The sequence below is a fragment of the Stigmatopora nigra genome, chromosome 14 (genome assembly GCF_051989575.1).
Source record: "Stigmatopora nigra isolate UIUO_SnigA chromosome 14, RoL_Snig_1.1, whole genome shotgun sequence".
Taxonomy (NCBI): Eukaryota; Metazoa; Chordata; class Actinopteri; order Syngnathiformes; family Syngnathidae; genus Stigmatopora; species Stigmatopora nigra.
In genome coordinates, this window is record NC_135521.1 from 2793947 (window position 1) to 2815899 (window position 21953).

The window sequence follows — 21953 nt, forward strand, 5'->3', positions numbered from 1 at the left end:
AGGGTAAAAGATGTATATCACGACTAGAACCACGCGCGTTTCAGGCATTTTGTGTCAATTGTTGACAAAAAAAGAATTCCAAAAGCTTTAAAAGTCGTTTTGACTTGATAAAAAGCATTATGTGAATATGGTTTTATTATTATTTTATTTTTGTTAATGGTGGAAATTTTCTGGGAGTTGCACCCACCCACTCACACCCCCACGTCCGAGTGGTAGAGCGACGCTCCCTCAGAGGAAGAGAGAGAGAGAGAGATGGGAGAGTAGTTGTGAGCTTGGCAGTGCTTCAGTTTGTCATCATCCGGGCGGCAGCGCGGCAGCAAGAGAGCAGCCGGCACATTAAAACCGAGCCGGACCGGACCGGGCCTGGAGGAGTCGGACCCCGAATCATCAAGCAGGAGCTTTTTCTCCTTTTCTTTTTCTGTTTTTACTTCTGAACATTTTGAAACCTGGACGCAATGCCGACCGAGTGACTGAGTAAACCGAACCTGTCACGACACTCGCAAAAAGTGGACTAAATTGTGCCAGGGATATTGTCTTGTTTGGATTGGGACTCCTGTGGATTTTTATTCCGTTTTTTTTTCTTCTCTCAGAGCACCGAAGTGGACGCCGACCAAGAGCTGAGCCTGTAGCCGGGCTGGAGCGTTCCATCCTGGGCAAGCGCGCGGCGCTCACCCGCTTCGGGTAGGAACCACGTCCACCTGCTGTCTATCGTTACATATTCACTATTACTCCCGATTGTGTTCACTCAAACCGGATCGTTTTAAGGAGTCCAAGCCTTTTAAGAGCCTGTTTTGCTATAATTTCAAACACTTGTTGTCACAAATGGATCCTAGTTTAAGTCCACCTTCATTGCATTCATTCAAGCGAATTGATCCGCATCGATCACCGTTCAATACAATCAAATAGAACCAGTTTGACACCAGAACACTAGTTCGGGTGTGATCAGTTCAATGGTCCGTAAATTGGTATCTCAGAGATACTTTGGTGGGTAAAAAAGTATCTTGTCGCAAAAGTTTGTGAATAAATGGACAACCTTTATGACAACCTGTTTGAAAATACGTATCCTTGTCATTCACGGTATTTAACGGTGATGGACGGTCAGTTCTATTTGAACTGGGAGATCCCGATTGCAGAAACCGATTGTTGAAGAACATCCCCTCCTCCCCCAGTTCAAATATATTTGGACGTCTGTTGATGTCAATGGCACTGAGACATCAAGCAATAAATTGGACAAAAATATGCCAGGTTTAATGAAGGTTTTTGATGATAACGTCTCCTTAGAAGCCGATTTGTCATAATCATAATTTCATGTATGTATTTTAATTAATATTGATTTGGAATTCAGATTTTTCTAATGGTTATTCTTAATTGTTGTGTGCTTAATTTATGAAAATAAAATAATTAGAATTAATTTCTAAATTACACAAATGTCAGGTTAGATTAAAACATAACTATTAACTAATTTAAAGGCAATATGATCATATTTAATTATTTGTCTTTTGCTTGTTTTTTTTGAAAAGCTAATAGTCATACCTATCCAGGATCATGTTGGACAAAAAGTCATATTTTTTTAAAAATAAATTGCCTGCTAAAAGCTGATTCTGAAATATCAAAGGAAAATATATATTTCAAAATGAAACATATTTTAAAATCCATCAAATAGAAAAAAATGAAAAAAATAATTATAGACATTTTTATGAATATTGCATATAATTTTCAAGTTAAATTAAAACAATAATGGATGGTTAATTGGAAGATTATAATAATCATTTAAAAAAAAAACAATTTACTATAAAACACATTTGTCATCCTAACATTCATATTTCCAGCATGCTCAACATTAATGTATTCATTTTCTGTATCGCTTATCCTCACAAGGGTCGTGGGTGGTGCTGGAACCTACTGACTTTTGGCACCAGGCGGGGGACACCCTGAATTGGTGGCTAGCCAATCACAGGGCACAAGGAGACAAACAACCATTAGCGCTTAGAATCATACCTAGGGGCAATTTTGAGTTTTCAACCAGTCTTTTTGCGATGTGGGTGGAAACCTCAGTACCCGGAGTAATCCCAGGCAAGCTCATGGTGAGCATGAAAACTCCACACAGGAACACCTAGACCTGTGATTGAACCCGCATACCCAGAACTATGAGGCCAACACATTAACCGCTCCACCCCCTCCCTGCCCAACCATGCTCAACATATCAAGAAAAAATGTGCATTTATTTTAATTTCATTTATTTAATTAAATTGCCTCTAAAAGTTGTAACCAAAATATCAAATCAACATACAATTTTAAAAATGCAGTTGCATATACATTTTAAAAATCATAAGAATTAAAAAAAAAAAATCTTTACCCCAATATTTAAAATTCAAAGCGAGTGAATGAAATCCTGTAAACACCATAGCACACTCAGTTGTCTTTTAGAGTTTCGGTTTGTATGTGCGAGACACAACGAAGGAATCTAGTCATTCCGGTTGTGCCGGTGTGCCTGGCTGAGTTAGGATGTGGGAATAAAGTTTGTCTGTATTTACATTTGCTGCACACGTTCCTGTCCAACTAAACTTTGACCCCTCCCCCACATCCCGTCAAGTTTCCCCTGTAAAAATAAAAAATGGCCACCAATGACAACACTAAAAGTCCAATCTGTTTGGACTAGGAGTGGCTGGCTGCAACGGCCAATAACAGCCAATGAGATAACAGCTAATATAACTACTTAAACGTACTTTAATAAATTAATGCATAAGAAGTACAGTATAACAAAAACATTTTATTCTGTATATGTATGTGTGTGTGTGTGTCTATATATATATATATATATATATATATATATATATATATATATATATATATATATATATATATATATATATATATATATATATATATATATATATATATATATATATATATATATATATATATATATATATATATATATATATATATATATATATATATATATATATATATATATATATATATATATATATATATATATATATATATATATATATATATATATATATACACACATATATATATATTCTGTATATGGCATCCAATACCATAATACTCATGTTTTTTTAATTTTATAGCATTTAAGTCACTGGCTGGCTTTGATGTCTATTTTGACTGGGATAGATTGGCAGAGCTTAATTCGAACACTATTTTTGTTGTGCAATATCTTGTCATGATTAACACTGGACAGCAATTGTGAGAAATTGTTTTTTGGTTCAAAATTAGCTCAATAATTGGCAGTTACGAATCCAAAATCTTAACTAATTGTCCAAATTGGTTTATGGTTGTTGAAACTGACTTTTGGTCTGAAATCTTTGACCTTTTTAGGTCCAAATTGATTCATTTTTGTACACATAATTTCCATTGTCGATTACAATTGCTGCCATCCCTCACAGTCAAAATGGATTGGACTTCTAGTGTCGTCAATGTCAGCCAATGAGTTGAAAGTGGGCCCTACAAAGCGTCAAATATTGCTGTTAGATAATAGGTATACCAATTTAAAAAATAACCTCATGATACATTGAGCTGTCATATAGTGAAGGAAAAGAACAAAATATCTGACATTTGACTTGTCTGCACTTAATCTTAGTTCTCTTCTTAATTCCATTTGAACACTCTTTTTGTTGTTAAGACTATGTCATCATTAATATCAATAGACGGGAGTTGCATGCGTGTATTTTCTTTAATCTGAATCAAACAATAGCATGTGAATGGAGTCATTAGCGTAATCCTTTTTGTTATGCAGCCTGGCTGGACCACACACGCACATTAAGTTAACACCCTGAAAATATAAAAGCACCTTCATGGTTCATTGTGTGTGTATGTATACAAGCGTGTGTGTGTGTGTCTTTGTGTTTGTGTCTGTGTGTGTGCATGCATGTGTACTTCTTGCTATGTAAACGGGTTGCACTGGCCGCTCAGGTTACATGCACACATCTACAAAAATGCTTAGAACCAGTTTGCAGCAGCTTTTGTGCTGTGAAATAACATTTAAAAAGTGAAAGGTGTGAGAGTTGAAAGGTTATATCGACTGATTGAAGGCAAAAGAGACGTTTAAACTTTGTTTGAGGATTTGGTTGACATTTCACTCTGTGATTAACTTTTTGGGTACCATACCTGTCAACTGGTACGTTCTCGCCGTAATTGGTACAACTGAAAGCCCATTTTTATATTGGTACGCTGTACACATGAAAATGGTACGCTAAACGGTGATTTTGAGAAAAAAAAATAAATTAAGGCACTTTCTAGCCATTTTTCACCATCCGCCATTGTTTCTTCCCGGAAACGCATGTCTGCCAAGTGATATATGTACCGGCGCCTCTGATTGGCTAAAAAACGCATGTCTGCCAAGTGATATATGTACCGGCGCCTCTGATTGGCTAAAAAAAAAAAATCATGATAAACATTTCGTTTTGTAACACTTTCACCATGTGATTTCCGTTTCCTGTTCCCTTGTTTATGTTTACTTTCATTTTCACTTGTTGTTCGTGATTTTTTACAAAAAAGTAAAGTGGTAAGATTTTCCATGTATTTATACATATATGTAAGGGCGAAAACAAAATTTGGTAAGATCACAAATGGTTCGAGGTTGACAGGTATGGGGTACCGTTGACGGCGCTAGACTTCTAGCCCATTTGAAGTGGGAGGGTGACAGCATCTCAACAGACTAGCGATAAACGCATTTAAATTCACCGCAGAAGACTGAAAAGAGTCACGACAGTGTCAATTATGCTGGAAATAATTAAAGATGGGCGATCTGGCTCTTTATTTTTGCCATTTTCAAGGAATACAAATATGCCACACCCAACATTATAAGGAATTTTGTCACTTTAAGAAATCAAATTCCTTTCCCTAAGTGATTACTTGTTGCTTCCAAATGTTTAATTATCACTCAGAAAATTCAGAAATTGTTATTCTCTGACTGCACAAAAAGTACTGAATTCATTTTTTTTGCACAGTATTTAGCCAAAATTAACATTAAGTAAAAGTGGTTAAAAATCTTTTCAAACATATAATTTTTTATTTTTTTTTGGTCTTAAAGGGTTTGTAAATAGTCAGCATTGGCAATCCAATATGGTTAATTGTTGATCCAAATTGGATCATGTCTGATCTAATTTCATTTTCTCAACTGCTTTATCCTCACTATAGTCGCGCTGGGGGGTGCTGGAGCCTATCCCAGCTGACTTCGGTCCAGAGGTGGGAGTCAAACAACCATTCATGCTCACACTCATACCTAGGGGCAATTTAGAGTGTTCAATCAGCCTTGTCTGCATTTGTTTTGAATGTGCAAGGAAACCAGAGTATACAGAGAAAACCCAACTCCACACAGTTTGACCACCCTGGATTTGAACCCAGGTCTCAAACTGTCAGGCCAATCATCCACCGGGCCCAGGTTAATGTCTGGTTACAGGAAAAAAAATCCCAAAAGGTGTATATTGGTGAAAATCAACATTGAGTCACAATGGTTAGATTTTGAAAAAAAAATTTAATTCAAATTTTCTTCATTTACAATCTCAGTCGATTTTTTTTATGAAATATGTTTTGCCGATATCATCCCATTGCTCATACTTTTAGACCAGTAAAAAAATAAAATAATATAACCCAGTGAATGATGAATCTGGAAATGGTCTGTTTACAAATATTACACAATATATAGTTACTATGATTAATTTCTAGAGAGAAGTAGTCCCACTCAGCCGACATGTTTGCCTCATCCAAGGGTGGGCTAATTGGTCCTCAAGGGCCACTGTGAATCCAAGTTTTTTTTCCAACCAATCCAGCAAAAACAGTCCTACCAGTGATGATTCTTTGAAAACAAGAAGCATCTGGTTGCAATCCACCGGTTACACTTTTAAGACACCAAATTGATAGATTAGCATCTCCTGTAGAGGGCTTGGAACGAAAACCAGTACCCTAGTGGTTTCAGTTACAGTCGTCAAAAAACACCATGGTACTGAAAACAAGTGACTACTGGAGTTGATCCCATCTTAGGACCACATTTACTACTGTCTGACACTCCAAAAAATAGCTGTATCGGTTGGTGAGTATCGGAGCAAGATATCACTACATTTGGGATGGATTTGCTTCAAAAATATGCTCTGCTTTTAAATTCATAAGCAGCATAAGGAAACAAACTAGCTGTTGTATTTCATAGCTCCTTTAACCTCCTACGACCTGCCGTCCACGTATGTAGACATCACATTTTTTGGTTGTCAAAGACTATAATGTTAAATTAAGGACTACAAGGACCTGGCGTCCATTTATGATGTGGACATCATTTCTCTCAGAAAACTACACCATGTCAAAACATCATTATTTGTTTTTACACTCATCAGGTTCTAATTAGCCTAAATATCAGAGAGAAAATAAAAATGCATGCCTTTCAAGAGGTTGGGTCTGAGGAGTTTAAAGCAATTTGAGCAGTTTGAACTGTGTTTTCCTTGTCAAGCTTCGTTGGTTGTTATGTACCCAAGTCAGAGTGCCAGTCAGTGTAAGAAGCTAGTTTTCAGTTCTTCCAGCATTGCTTTGTCATGCACACACACACTTTGGTGGTCTGTAGTGTGTCTTTTGTGCATGGCAGAGCCACACTTAGCAAGAGACTGCACTTGCAGTTTGACTCCATACACATTGAAATGCTACACTTATACACATGTATAGCGGCAGGTGGGCATTTACATAACATGGTGTTTGTTGCTCTAGGTCTTTTCTTGGTATGCTAACAAAGCAGGGCTGTTGCAAGACGACACCGCATTTGTCTTACCGTTTGACAAAAAAAAAGCAGGCCTTAAAAAGAGTTGTGGCAAGATATTTGTAAGTTTTGTGTTCAGAGGTCGTGAGAAGTTTGTTTTTAGCGTCGGGAGATTTTGGGACATTCCTGCTTGGGTGTTCACACGCCCTTAGCTGACATGCGTCTTCACACAGTTTCCAAAAACACATCAAACTGAATTTTAATGTTTGGGTGTACAAATGTGGACAGAAAGGGCAATATTATTTGATGGGCAGTTCTTTGTTTATTATTGAAAATTCTAACAAACATGAATTGCATGCTTAATGACTTTTGCAGTCGTGAAGTCAAACAGACCTGACTTGCATGGGTTGTAAATAAAACAACTACCTGTATCTGTAAAAATCTGAAAATTCTTATATATTTAACATTTTACTTACTCCCATTAGCATTGAAAGATGACCAATGTTCTTACTTTATTTTCCACCCACTTTCAATAAAATGTCCTAATGAAGATAGTCAGAACTACTATGTGGCCTGCAAGAAAGATAGACTGTCCCATAATAACAATAATAATAATACATCAGATAATATGGTTGATTTATTGTGGTGTTTTTACGCTGATTAGTTAGTGTAAAATGCCTTGTCGGTGGTATATTTTCTGGCTCTTGGAGAAAATCTGTGCACATTCAGCCCAGTGGAAGTGTATTTGTGTGTGTATTTTTCATAGCAGGGAGGCAAAATGGCAACAGGATGAACATTTGCTGCTCTTTTGCCTACTTGACAAAGAGCAAATTGCACACCTAGCACAATAATAACCTTAATTTTAGTACTTGGTCGTGTACTCAATGCACTTGCATATATTTTCCATATATGATGAATTACAACCCGGAGGACTGATCTGGAGTTTAGATGAGGAGTGTTTTACATATTTGATAGAGTGGCAACTTGTTTTAACTCTAAAACAAGCTGGAGCCAAATCCCGAAAATGTAATGACCTCTTACATTTCATATTACAATCATATTCCACAAATTTGATAATAATATTTATTGGTAGGTTATGTTGAATCCAAACATACAGACGTAACTGAATACACTATCAAGGTTTTTTGGTCTATGTTTTGCTAAAATGTCCACTCTTTTTTTTCTAGCACGATGGCAGTGTTGAAGCGGCACTTCCTGCTGTGCCTCGTGGCGGCGCTACTACAGGGCTGTGCCGCCTTCCCCTCCGAAATCCTCTACCGGGTCCCTGAGGAGCAGCCGCCCAACACATTAGTGGGCAGCTTGGCAGCGGACCGTGGGCTCCCCGACAGTGGGCACCTGTACAAGCTGGAAGTGGGCTCACCGTACTTGCGCGTGGATGGAAAGACGGGTGACATCTACACCACCGAGATCCCCATCGACCGGGAGACCCTGAGAGACTGCCGCAACCTCTTTGAGGACGACAAGTGCTACCTGGAGTTCGAGGTGTCGATCACCGACATGGTGAAAGGAATGGGGTCAGGGCCTCGCTTGATCGAGGGCCGCATCGAGGTGCTGGACATCAATGACAACACGCCCCAGTTCTCCTCTCCCATTCTCACCCTCTCCATCCCGGAAAACACCCACGTGGGCGCCTTGGTCTCCATACCCACAGCTAGCGACCGAGACGCTGGCGACAACGGCGTGGCCGAGTACTCCCTCAGCACGGGACCCGACGCCGAGCGGCTCTTCGGACTGCAAGTGGCACTTGACACCGATGAGAAGCTGCCCCAACTGGTGGTCATGGGAAACTTAGACCGCGAGAAGAAGGACTCTTACGACCTGAATATCAGGGCGGTGGATGGAGGGCGCCCGGCAAGGGCGAGCAGCGCATTGCTCAGGGTGGTCGTCACCGATCAGAATGACAACGCACCCAAGTTCGAGAGGAGTCACTACGATGCCGAGCTGGCAGAGAACAGCCCGCTTGGACACTCCGTGCTTCAGGTTAGCCGTCTCTCGCAATATCTTACATTTCTGAGTCACTGTATGTGCTTTTTGGACTGTTTTTTTTTCATGTCGGAAAAAGAAAATTAGAATATTAATCTACAAGGAGTCCTCAGGTTACAATGTTCTCAAGCAATGATGATTTCTGGTTACCTATTGAATAGGACATTATTAAAGATGCGCTGAATTCTTACAAAATGGTTCCCAAATGCTGCATTCGTAAAAAGAATGAAGGACAGCAATACCAACACAAAAAGTGTCATGACTGCCTCAGGTGCATGGAGAGGGTTCCGTTACCCAGTGATGAGAGGAAGGGAAAAAGCAGCGAAAGTGCTAGTAGACAATTTAGGCTTTTAATGACAAAAAACGGTGGTACAAAAGGTGATGAATGCACGCTAACGAAGAGACAAAATAGGACTTACGTGGACTGGGAAACACGAGGTACAGTGCAATTATACAAACGTTAAATTGTCCTACCAAAACACTTCTCTTAGCGCCAAAGGCCATTTTCTGTTCGCAAAGACATTATGTCACCAACAGCTAAAGTCAAACAACCTCCCGGTTCATGTCACATAAAAATGACGACAGTAATATAACAAATCCTGTTATACGTATGCTTGAGGCTGCAATGGGCATGTGTTGAGTGTTGTGTTTTCTGGGATTCACCATCTGTCTTACTAATAGTAGAATAGAAGGGATGGCTGAATGGATCTTTTCGGTGTAATTTTGTTTCATTTTTGTTTAACGTGTTTTTTTTGTTTTTGTTTTTTATTGGAGGTCAGGGTGCATTACATGTTGCATACGTCCAAAGAAATGGGAATTGACTCTTCAATTTTGTTTTTTTTGGCAATTATATATTCAATTTACTTTTAAACAGGATGAAAAATCTATCACCTTGTCAAGCTGTTGTTTGGGCGTTTCCCCAAGACAGATTTTTGGCACTCAACATACCAAACTTAGCTTCACCCTGTCACAGAATTGCGATGAACAGGATTTAGGTGATAAATTCCACATGAGTAAGTTCTTATCGTCAGCATATGACACAGCGGTATCGAAGGGGGGGGGGGGGGGCATTGGTACAAATGTGCTACACGCTTACATATTAACCCGAGGATTGTGGGGAACGTTATTTTGTTTACTTTTGTGACTCTGCGACCAGTTATGAGTCAGTTAGCCTAATAGTAATCCAGTTTATTGTTTCCTTTTTTAAAATCAAATATTTTCAAATTAGGCTTACAAAACAAATAGTTATTCACTGATTGTTTTTAGAACTTTTAAAAAAATGATTTACCATCATGATTTAATTTGTTGCTTCTTTGATAGGAAGGCGAGTAGGTAGATTCCTTTGAAGATCCCATTCATTTCAATCCCCTTCATAATCAGACATAAAATAGATTTTGAGATGTCTTTACCGTTATAATTTTAGAGATGGAGCTGGTAGAAATAGGCGTTATTGATTTACTTTACTGTTTAGGATCAATCTAAGGAAAGGTAGATAAATTACTCTCCATTTATAACCAGGGTAGGCAAACTGTCACTAACTATAAAGGACCGCAGTGGATGTGGGTTTTTGTTCCAACCTATTAAGAGGACACCATTACACCATTACGTACACCAACATGGTGTCCTACAAGCACATTCAGTGGACTGCAGCCAGGTGCTTTTTATTTCTGTCCAAACCTCATTGGTAAAACAGTCTGTCCTGAATCGGTTGAAACTAAAAACGTCATCAATGGTTCAAGGTAAAATTAATATAAGTTTTGTTTCTCCATCCTCATTGATCATGTAAAAATAAAAATCTTAAAAATTGAAATATATGTATAATATAAATATATCATTTCTATTTTTAATAATACAAATCACACATTTTAAATTTAATCAAAAATAGGTTAAATTTCAAAAATTAACTGTAAGGCAAAATGTTATAATTCTCTTAAAGATGCATGGAAATTAACCATAAGGAAAATGGGAGTAATAATTAGGAAACAAATTAAAGTCAAAGTACAGAATAAAATAAGGCCAATTCTGCACGTTTAATAAATATACTATTTATTAAATAATAATCATAATGCTTCAAAATGAAAATAAAAACTCAGCAAAAGTCCCATTACATATTAGGGCCTGTTGTGTTGAAGACTGAACTGTAAATCGGTGGAGGGAGTCAGCTCTGGTTAATTGTTAACGTGCTCTGCTCGATTCGTCCTGCCTCTGGCTGTCGATGATTTACACGCTACTCGCATGAAGGCTGTGCCCCTTTAAGCCTTCCCAACCAAAAACTCGATCGATGTGGCTGGAAAAACGTGGGGTGAGCGGAATCCGCCGCTTCCGACTCTTGCCCGTCGCCCACCAAGGGGCAGAGGAGATTTAGATGACTCTATACAGTCTGATCATGCAAATCCCCCTAGGATTGCGCCCCCTGACATTGCTAGAAAAAGAGATCAAGTGCTGCTGAATTCATCTTTATTTTGAAAAAATATCTTTCAGAGATTAAGTTACAGACTTGTGGAACTGGTCTCTTGATTGGAGGCTTGACCAAACAGTGCTACCCAGGAAGTTCTTAAATTACGAGCGAATTATGATTCTACGCTGTCGACATAAGGAGAATTTCTGCTTAAGTGGGATTTCACAGTTTAGTTTAAGTCGAAAATTACGTCAAAATGCATAATAAAATATGCATTTACTTAAAAATATATTTTTGATTTACTCAAAATAGATAGATCAAGATAGTGGCCCGGTAGCTGAGTGGTTTGCACATTGGGCCACATAGTTCTGCGATTGTGGGTTCAGTTCCGGGTTCAAACTTTCTAGCGTGGTGTTTTCTTAAAGATCTCAGTTTTTTCCCCACATCATTTGAGTGTGAAGTTTGTTTGTGTCCTTGTACCCTGCGATTGGTATGTAACCAATTCAGGACATTCCCTGGGATAGGCTCCCACCCACCTGCTCCCCTGTGATTATAGGCAGTACAGAAAAGGAATAAAGCATCTTCTATTTTTAGTCTTGAATGAAAGCAGAGTGAGTACCTTGGTATTGCTTGTCTGATGATTATGGTTCTTAATTATGATACAGAAAGATAGATCAAAACGTTTTATTGAACCCTGAAAGATTAAATGCAGGTTGTTTGTCTTTACAGGTCCGTGCCAATGATGCCGACACAGGAGCCAACGGCGAGATCGACTATAGCCTGCACCAAATGTCCGAAGCCGTCCAGAGACTTCTTCGCATTGACCGCTCCACGGGTATCATCTACGTTAAAGGAATGGTGGACCGTGAGGAGGAAAACTTCCTCAAATTCTTTGTCGTGGCCAAAGACCGGGGGCCTAACTCCAAGAGCTCCAAAGTCCTTGTGACCATCAACGTTCGAGACCAGAACGACAATGCCCCCGCCGTGGAGATCCGTGGCATCGGCCTGGTCACACACCAGGACGGAGTGGCCAACATCTCCGAAGACATGCCAGTGGGCACGGCGGTGGCGCTGGTCCAGGTGTCCGATCGCGACGAGGGGGAGAACGCAGTGGTTACCTGTGTAGTGGCAGGAGACGTGCCTTTCCAGCTGCAACCTTTGGGTGAATCCAGCAACGATCGGAAAAGGAAATACTTCCTGCAGACCACCACGCCGCTGGATTACGAGCGGGTCAGGGATTACAGGATCGAGATCGTGGCGGTGGATTCTGGGAACCCCGCCTTGTCCAGTGCCAACTCGCTGAAAGTGCAGGTCACAGACGTGAACGACAACACACCCATCTTTTCACCTACCGTCCTGGAGGTAGACTTTGCCGAAGGGAACCAAGCGGGTGACAGGGTGGCGCAGGTGGCAGCAGCTGACGCCGACGGTGGCAGCAATGCGGAGTTGGTCTACAGCATCGTGGAGCGCTCAGCCACGGCGCTGTTCGAAATCAACAGCGCCAGCGGTGAGATCCGGGTCAAGAACCCGCTGGACCGTGAGGAGATGGAGCATTACGAATTCCGTGTGGCGGCGGCCGATAAAGGCGTCCCGAGCAAAACCGGCACAGCCACAGTCGTGATCAACGTCCTGGACCGCAACGACAATGACCCCAAGTTCATGCTGAGTGGGTACAGTTTCTCAGTCATCGAGAACATGCCACCCCTCAACCCGGTGGGAGTAGTGACCGTCACCGACGTTGATCAGGGCGAGAACGCCCGTGTGACGCTGTACGTAGAACCCGACAATGGCAAGTTCATCATCCAGAATGGCACTGGTAACATCCTGTCTAGCATCTCTTTCGATCGGGAAAAGGAAAGCACCTACACCTTCCGGCTGAAGGCTGTGGACGCAGGCGACCCACCTCGATCCTCCTACGTGGGCGTGACCATCAATGTCCTGGATGAGAACGACAACGCACCATACGTGACCAAACCAGCCAACAAGTCCTACAAGTACCTGAGCCCCGGGGTGCTGCCAGAGACTCGCGTGGAGGTGGTGGAAGCCGAGGACATGGACTCCGGCCCCAACGCTGAACTGGATTATGCCATTGTTGGTGGAAACCCTTATGGGCTGTTCCGCATTTCGCCTGCCACGGGGGAGATTACCCTAGCGCGGGAATTTACCATCAAGCACAATGGTCTACACCGGCTGGTTGTTCAAGTCCAGGACAAAGGCAAGCCACATCGCCAGACCACGGCGCTGGTACACGTCTTTGTCAACGACACCAAAGCCAATGTGTCACTGATCGAGACTCTGGTGGGGCACAGTCTGTACACCCCCCTGGACCGGGACATTGCGGGAGACCCTGACTACGCCATAGCCCAGCGGAGCAACATCCTGTACGGGAGTCTTGCCGGCATCGCGGGTGTCATCTTGGTCATCGTGGGCGTTGTGGTGGTCCGGCACAGGCTCCAGAAGGACGCCAAGAGCGGCTACCAGGCGGGCAAGAAGGAGAACAAAGACTTGTACGCCCCCAAGCAGGGACCCAAAAACTCCAAGGGCAAAAAGAGCAAGAAGGGCAAAGCCCCCAAAGCCGCCAAACCCCTGGAAGAGGAAGAAGAGGCCGGTCTCCAGAAGGGCCTCAAGTTTAACCTAATCGACGAGTCAGTGGGCGACAGCCCACGGATACACCTGCCCCTCAACTACCCGCCCGGCAGCCCCGACCTGGGGCGCCATTACCGCTCCAACTCACCTTTGCCATCCATCCAGCTGCAGCCGCAATCGCCCTCGGCTTCCAAGAAGCACCAGGCGGTGCAGGACCTCCCTGCTGCTAACACCTTCGTGGGAACGGGTGACAACAACTCCACTGGTTCCGACCAGTATTCGGATTACAGCTACAAGGCCAACCCACCCAAATACAGCAGCAAACAGGTAGGACACTATGCAAACGCACCCATGTACCAGCAGGACATTTATTGGACCGATGGGGTGTGGTAGTCTCGCCCTCTCCAAGACGGGGAACACACACTTAAACCAAAGCTGCGCCTGGCGCATTCACCTTTACCCCATTTGTGTTGGTTTCCCTTCACTGTTTGTTTTCCATCTTCCCTTCACTTTTACACGGCATAGACCAATAGGGGAAACTGTCGAGGTCCAGCCCAGGGGTCGGCAAACTTTAACCCTCTAGGAGCCAATTTGGCCCAGTTTTAAACCAATGTTTACAATATTACATGGTGCTCGGTTACTATCAGAAATTAATTTGTGCCAATGAATTGTGTAAAGACTTGTGGCTAAGGTCCTCAAGTACATTTAAATCCAATATTAGTTTATCTAATACAAACTGAGTTGCATCAAAGGGATTAAAGACAAACGTGGCTCTGGAGCTACAGGTTGCCGACCTCTCGTCTAGGTTTCCTTCACTGTCTTATTTTCACTTGAAGGAGCTTCTACAAAAATTACAATGTCAACTTTTACTGTGAATTGACATGCCAGCACTGTGACATTTTGTTTCCTTTTCTTTATTTCTATTCCCTTGGGTTTTGGTAGAGCTGGACGCAAAAAAAAAAAGAAAAATGAAATGCCATTAACTGCGAGAGTTAACTCTAAAAATGATCAGTTTTGAAGACAAAGCATTCAGTAACTTTGAAGTGTTACCACTCACAGCAATGACACTAAAACACATTCACAACCATACTATTATTCCAACTTTTTCCCCAGCTCATTGACTGCCACTCACTTCCAATCAATTTTTTATTTGAAGGTAAAAAAAGGGGGTAAATATTTGGTCAAAAAAGCGTAATGATGGGTAAAAAATAGTTTGTGGTCATAAAAAGTCAATTTTTAGAAAAGATTTTTTTTGTTTAAAATACTTTATTTCTGGTTCAAAAATAGTGAACTATGGTAAAAACTTCTGCTCTATGTATAAAATTGTTCATGCATACTTAGTGCCAAAATTTTAAAAAATGGATTCTTGTTTGGTCTAAAAATACAATTATTTAGCTTTTTTAAAATATTAACTGGTCCAGAATGGTTAGTTTATATAAAAAAAATGCAAAATGTATGAAAAAAAAATGAAATGAAATGTTTGGAAAATACATTTTGGTCTAAATAGGTTAATTAAATTGCCTAATCGCTCCCAGTTCTCCCAGTCCAAATGGATTTAAAGTCTTTCAAAGTCAATGGCAGCCAATGAGTTAAAAATGTCCTTTGCAAGTTCCCAAAAAGACAAATTATTGGCGCAGACTTGGCCTTCTTTTATTACCGACAGTGCCTTTTTCCATTTAATATTCTTAAGGAAAGACCACGTTAGGACAATAAATACAGAAAACTGATGACATTTCGATAAAGATAAAAAAGAAGTCTAACCTTAAGGCGTGGCATTTTTAGAGGCTTTCAACAAATGTCACTTTTCTGTTTTAAATCGTTTAAGTTTTTAAATTGGTTTATATTTTTGGCTCAAATGCCTGTTTTGGATTTGTGGGGTGGATAGAAAGTTGCAATTGTGAATTTTAAGCAAAATACTGAAAAAGAAGCATACTGATCACAGTCACAGTTTATTTCCTTTTTTTTTCCTAATGGAAAATTACGTTCGGAAATTACATTTTCATGTTTCTATGATAGAAATGACTTTTCTCATTTATGCTATTTGCGTGAACAAAGAAGGTAATTTAAAGGTGAGCTTTTATGGATTTTTTTTCCACTGTTGACCTAATTGAAGTTTTTCTGGTTTGTAATTTTATTTTAATTTCTTTTGTGAGTTTAAGTGCTCTGAAGATGAGCGAAAAAACAATATATATTCTTCTCCAAAAATATTATTTTTTTATTATTATAATTTTTTTTAATTCTGACTTTTATTTGATTATTTTATGTCTTTTTATTGTTTTCATATTACATTCTTTGTTTCATTAATTTCATATTTTTGTTTCATTTCTACTTTTTCTTTTTCTTTTTTCTTTCGTTCATACATTTTAAAATTATTTTAAATTTGTTTTGTTCATTATTTGGTCACATTTCTTAATTTTTTTCCCTTTGTTTTATTTAAATAAAAAAAATATTTTTGGCTTAGATTAATTTTTGCTTTTTAAATTGAAATGTCATTAGATTTCTTCATATTTATTTTTCATTATTTTATTTTTAAATCAAATTTCAAATCAATGAGGTTGTCATGTACACATGACCCTCCACACTTTGTGCTTTATACACACCCAACAGCCAATCAGAGCAAAGAGCCTAGATTCAAACATAAAACTCCAATAGTTTGGCAAAATGCCATCGGAAATTGTCTTACATACTTGATAAAGAGGAACAAAGGTCATTCAAAATGAATCAAAACCACTTTAGGTAGAAGCTTTGGCAATGATGAACTGATTGGAAGCCTACCAAAATAAAATTAAAAAACATAATAGAAAAAAAAAGACTTTTAACCATAGAGAAAATAGACACACGTGAGAGTTTTTGTTCTCTGCCTGGATTTCTTGTACATAAAGTTTGTATTGTTTATTATTTGTTGTTTTGTGTTTATTAAGTTTGAATGCATATTTCATTTCAATAAACGTGCTTCAATGTGATTGCTTTTGGGGCTTCCTGTGCTGCTTGACATTGTGAGGAAGCTGTCTTCATTTCCATCTATCACGCATGGAGATCAAATGTCTTCTTTTTACTCGCAATTTTAAGGCTTTTACTTTTACGTTTCTTGTTTGTCATTGGCAATGACAAAGATGAACGTCCAACCAATTTGCGCTGTTTTTTTTTTTAATTTCCAGGCTATGACAAAGGTACTTTTTCAAGTGTTTATTTTTTTATATTCATTATATACATCTGAACCCATTGCTGCCTACATTTTCATTCAATAACAAATATACATCAATCATTGTAGAAATACATCAATATGTAGAGATATGTACATATGTAATATTCATTCATTCATTCATTCATTCATCTTCCATACTACGCATCCTCATAGTTGGGGTTGCTAGAGCCTATCCCAGCCGACTTCCGGCGAAAGGCAGACTATTCTCTAGATTGGTCGCCAGTCAGCTGTAGGACATACAGAGAGACAGACGACCATTCACACTCACAATCATACCATCACCAGAGGGAATCGAGCCGGCAACTGCCCACACCCTGAAGTAAGGCGTGTGAACCTCCATTAAATGGCTTCTATATAACATTACAAGCTTAAATTCATGTTGTTGTATTCCTTACTTTGCATGAACCGGAAGTATTTTGGTTTCACTTTGACGACGTCTGGTCTGTATCAACCCAAAAACTAGTTGCCATAACAAAATCCTATAATCAAAGTTGTTAATAATTTAATTCACTATTTTCTCATGCCATAAATCTGATCATGTAATCTTGAATTGGGCCCGATTGGGTCATTTTCATAGGGTTGGAATCAGGGTTTAAAAATGTTTTTGGTTTATTTTCATTTTTAACTGTCAACTCATTGGTTGCCATTGATGCTAATAGACATTTAAATCATTTTAACTGGTATTTTTTATCCTTTGGCTATTTCAACGAAACAAGATCACTGAATGCTAGTCTTCCTAGTTAAAATGGATTTTAAGTTGAAGGCTACCAGCAATAACAACAACAAAAAAATGCAGAAGTATTAGGGTTGTCCCAGATACTATTACGTAATTGGAAATCAGAACTCATCACCTAATTTCTTTTATGAATATTAATTAGATGAAAAAGATGGGGTTAAAAAATAAATAAGGGACATAAATCAACAAAATATTTTGAAATATATTGTCAAAAAAAGAAAAATGTTCATAATTGCCAATATATTGAGTCGGTTGTTCGGTATTGTAATTACCTCAAAATCAGGGGACCCTTTAGGTGAACACATACTTCCACTTCTTGCAAAACTAAGACCAGTGTAAACACACCAGTATTTGACAAAGGACGTAACTCTAACAATCGGTTGAAGTTTTTCTCTCCTTGCCTGTTTTTCTCGCTTACCTCTCGGACCTGACACGACTTGACAGTTAAGCGAAACATGTGTGCGTGTGTAGCCCTCCGAAGCAGAAATACAAGTCAAAATATCGGTGCCCTCGAGGGCAGCGCCGACGAGGTCAGTGCACCTGCGCACCTGTGGGAGGGGTCAAAGGTTGTGAGCCTCGAGTCGCTCCAGGCAAAACATCATGCATTGCAGGAAGGTTATTTTGACATCTTTGGTTTTTATTTCTCTTTGTTAGATACCATTAAAAACAACACATGGCATTAGTTTTGAGATTTGCGATGCCAAATTGCACCGATGCGGAAAGTCACCTTTTGTTTTATTCGCAGGCGGGTTTACGGAGATAGAAAAAAAAATGAAAGAAGGATCAACTAGAGAAGCGGCTGTTCTGGTCACGCTAAAGAGTATGAAAAATTGAGAAAAAGTGCTGCAGTAAAAAAAATAGACATCATTTTTGGGTGAGGGTTAGGAGGCATTGCTAGCGTAGATGGCGGGATTAGTCTTTGCCTGCATTTAAGGAGCACTTTAGCCGGCTCCTAACATTTGCGTGTGCATCAACATCTGTTAGGCGCTAATCCTAGTGCTGACCTCACATCTTCATTTCCTCATTTTAATATTGAATTTTGGAATGATTTCAAGAGCTCCTATTGGTCGATTTGAACTTAAATTCAGGAAGGTAAAAAAAAATGGAAGAAAAAACAATAAAGATGAAGTAGAAAAGGAGGGAGAACCTGAGAAGAAATGCCAGGATTACCATCTGTCTTAGTCTGGTAGATTTTATCGAAGGATTGAGGTCGCCTGTTCATACAATTTACACTTTAGCTCTCATGCTTAAGTCTCCTTTTTTATGGTAGCAAAAAAAACGAATCTTACATGAATGAAGTTGTCGTTTTTTTAGTCAAAGTGACAAAAATTGGATGAATGAATTCATATTTTTATTGAAAAAAGAATAATGTTGTGGAATATTCTACTAATTTAAGAAAAAAATTGTGGATTCTATTTTTTAACATCAAAAGATTATTTTCATTTTTTTTAACAATTTTCACATTCGGATCCCACCGTGGATAGAACAGTCGATTTCACAATTTTGAGGATTTTGACGTCCTAACCACTCTTGCACCAGGCCTTTTTGTATGTTGTTTTTTTTCCATTACACCTATATATTGCTGATAATTCTTTCACTACATTTCACAGTTATATCAAATCCATTTCAGTAGTAAAGGCTGGCATTGAATGAGCATGTTTTACTGCCATTGACAGCAGTAGGCCAATTCATTTTTGTGAGGGTTGTCAGCAACCCTCTGTCCAATCAAACTTGGGGTTGGAAAGGAACAAATGATTGCTGCACACTACCAGTCAAATGGATTGAATGTCTATCCCTATCAATAGCATTTCATACATTTTAAAATACCGATCTTTTTTTTACCCGATTCCGATCATCTAAAAATGACTTGGGCCCACCCGAAATCTGAGCACATATAGATGTATATTTCAGTATTTAGTCGAATATAGGATATTGGGTTAAAAAGAACACAAATCTATGCTAACTATGAATTCTTACTGCATTAAGGAATTCATTTACATTGAACGTCTCATGTCTTTTCACTGGATGGTCATTCATTCCAGTCAAAGTTCATAATTGAAGGTTTATTCCAGTCCATTTGACTAACTAAATGTTTTCTCTATAAAGGATTGAGATACTACAGTATGTACATTTGGTTAAAATGTGATCCTGGATCTATGTTAAATTACAATATAGCCTTGTTAACTTGCTGCTAGCATGTCTTTTGGAAAGCTGATGTTTACACACACTGACACACACACACATATATCAATCAATTGCCCTGTTTGCTGAGCTCACACTCGACTGAGTGATTGACTGACCCATTTGTGAGAAGGCTCACTAGTGAACCTCAGATATATACAAAAGTGCTTTCCAAACGCTAATGAAGCATCTTTCATGTGGTTTAGTCAACTACAAAACGTTTGAGCTGCCATTGGAACTTCACCTGGAAACAATTTGGGACGGTAACTGCAATGGGCTCTAATGAGATAATTAGAAAAGTAAAGACCATTTTAAAAAAATGGGACCCCAAAAGTAGGTTAACTTAACGACATGCAATTTGATAGACATCCGTAGGACATTCGAAAAAGTCTCAAAAAGCCTTGCCAAAAAAGAAAGTCTGCAAATTTGAAAATGGTAAAAATGGTATCACGTATAGGGCCCCCGACATTGTGCATTTTTTTATATAAACTAACCATTCTGGACCAGTTAATGTTTTAAGAAAGCTAAATAATTGTGCAATTTTGGTTCAAAGATATTCAATAGGAGATTTTTATGGATCTCTGCCCTGGGATGTATTAAAAAAAATCAGCTCCAACGATAAAATATGCTAGACATGACTATCATGAGAAGAACAAGGGAAACATTCTCAAGAAATCCTGCTTTATAATACACACAAAGTCTTCTATTTTAGTTGAAAGTAAACATTTTGGCAGAAAAATTCGGGGATTCTTGTCATCCAGGATGTATCGTATTAAACTATGGCACAATAAAAAATATTTCAATGTTCTGCTAAGGCATCAGTGTACAACCACCGAGGGTAATTGAACCCAGGCTACCCCCAGTAAAGTCAGGCGGGAACCACCGGATGGCCCATACCTAATTTATGATATACATTTTAAGATAGGGCATTCATTCAAAGTTTCAGCCACAATAAATATATCAAGAAACCATGTTTAAAGAAGAATTAGACAGTAACCCATTTTTGTTTAAACTGGAAATTGTTGTGCTCATTTCCAGGAATTCTCGCCACCCTGAATGTAGAATATCAAAAATAAAAACAAAAAAATCAGTTTCTAAAGCTAATTTCACCTTTCAACATGAAACTTGGTAGTTTCGTCTATCATGAGTGGCATCCAAAAAATCTAAAAAAGCAAAACAAATTCTGCCAGTTTGTTTAAAAGTGGACAAATGTTTAAAATACAAATTTCAAAAAATCCCCGAAAGGTTGTTTCATGTAGCAACAGGAACCTTAGTAAATGTACCTATCATAAGTAAACCCACAAAAAAAGCCTAAATGCCTAAAAATACACATACACAAATACTTTAATATCACTTTGAAGTAGACGCTACAGTCTCATCAAATTGGGAAAGTATTTTTTTCAGCTCTGAGACGAATGCTACTAAATTTAAACCAAAATGCCTGACAAATGGACGTCGCCAAAGTGTCAATAATAAAAATGAAATGTCATTGCATGTGGGCTTAGCGCGTTGGTTGAATTATGGTGACCTGCCACCCGTCAATATCATGTGTAGTGCCAGGTTCCGTTTAACACAACTCGCTACTTTAATTGCTTTCAGTTTCATATTTCTTGGTCTCTCTGAGAGGTATTCAAACGTCAAGGCTGCTCGCCCACGTTCATCTAGCTCTCCTTCACTTGGACACAAAATAAAGTTCCTAACAAGCATTTTCCATTTGCATTTTGCTGCTTACACGCTGTGAGCAACTCACATTTTTCAGTATCAAACGGTTCAAAGCAACAACAAGTAGAAAACATTTAAAGGGCTTGACTTGACGCTAACCTCAAAATCCCATTTTGACCCTCTTTTGCTTGCATATGCGCGTGTGCAGTCTTCTTTCCACACTCCTTTGTTTTACCGCCATGGTATGCACTGCATCATCGCTTAATGACTGACAGGCAGACGACTGACAATTGACAGGATTTAGAAATGTGCTCGTGTGTGTTTATACAGGCTGCCGTCACCTCCGATGTACTTTCTAAGAGAAAAAAAACAAGCAAATTATGCATTTGTCTATTTCCCAAGATGCCTCTCAAAATGTTACATCATTTGCCGGATTGTTCACATGTTGTTTGATTTGCTAACACGCATGACA

The 21953-nt window shown here is 39.1% G+C and overlaps 1 protein-coding gene across 3 annotated transcripts in view; it reads left to right on the forward strand.

Annotated features, from left to right (window-relative positions):
* The first annotated feature begins 276 nt into the window (after positions 1–276).
* Positions 277–21953, forward strand: part of LOC144207212 (protocadherin-1-like) — a 105727-nt gene continuing 84050 nt past the window's right edge. For all 3 annotated transcript variants that reach the window (XM_077732546.1, XM_077732547.1, XM_077732548.1), the window contains exons 1-3: positions 277–681; positions 7897–8710; positions 11841–14024. In XM_077732546.1, coding sequence (XP_077588672.1) covers positions 7901–8710; positions 11841–14024 — 2994 coding nt within the window. In that variant the 5' untranslated portion in view covers positions 277–681; positions 7897–7900. The remainder of the gene's footprint in view (positions 682–7896; positions 8711–11840; positions 14025–21953) is intronic.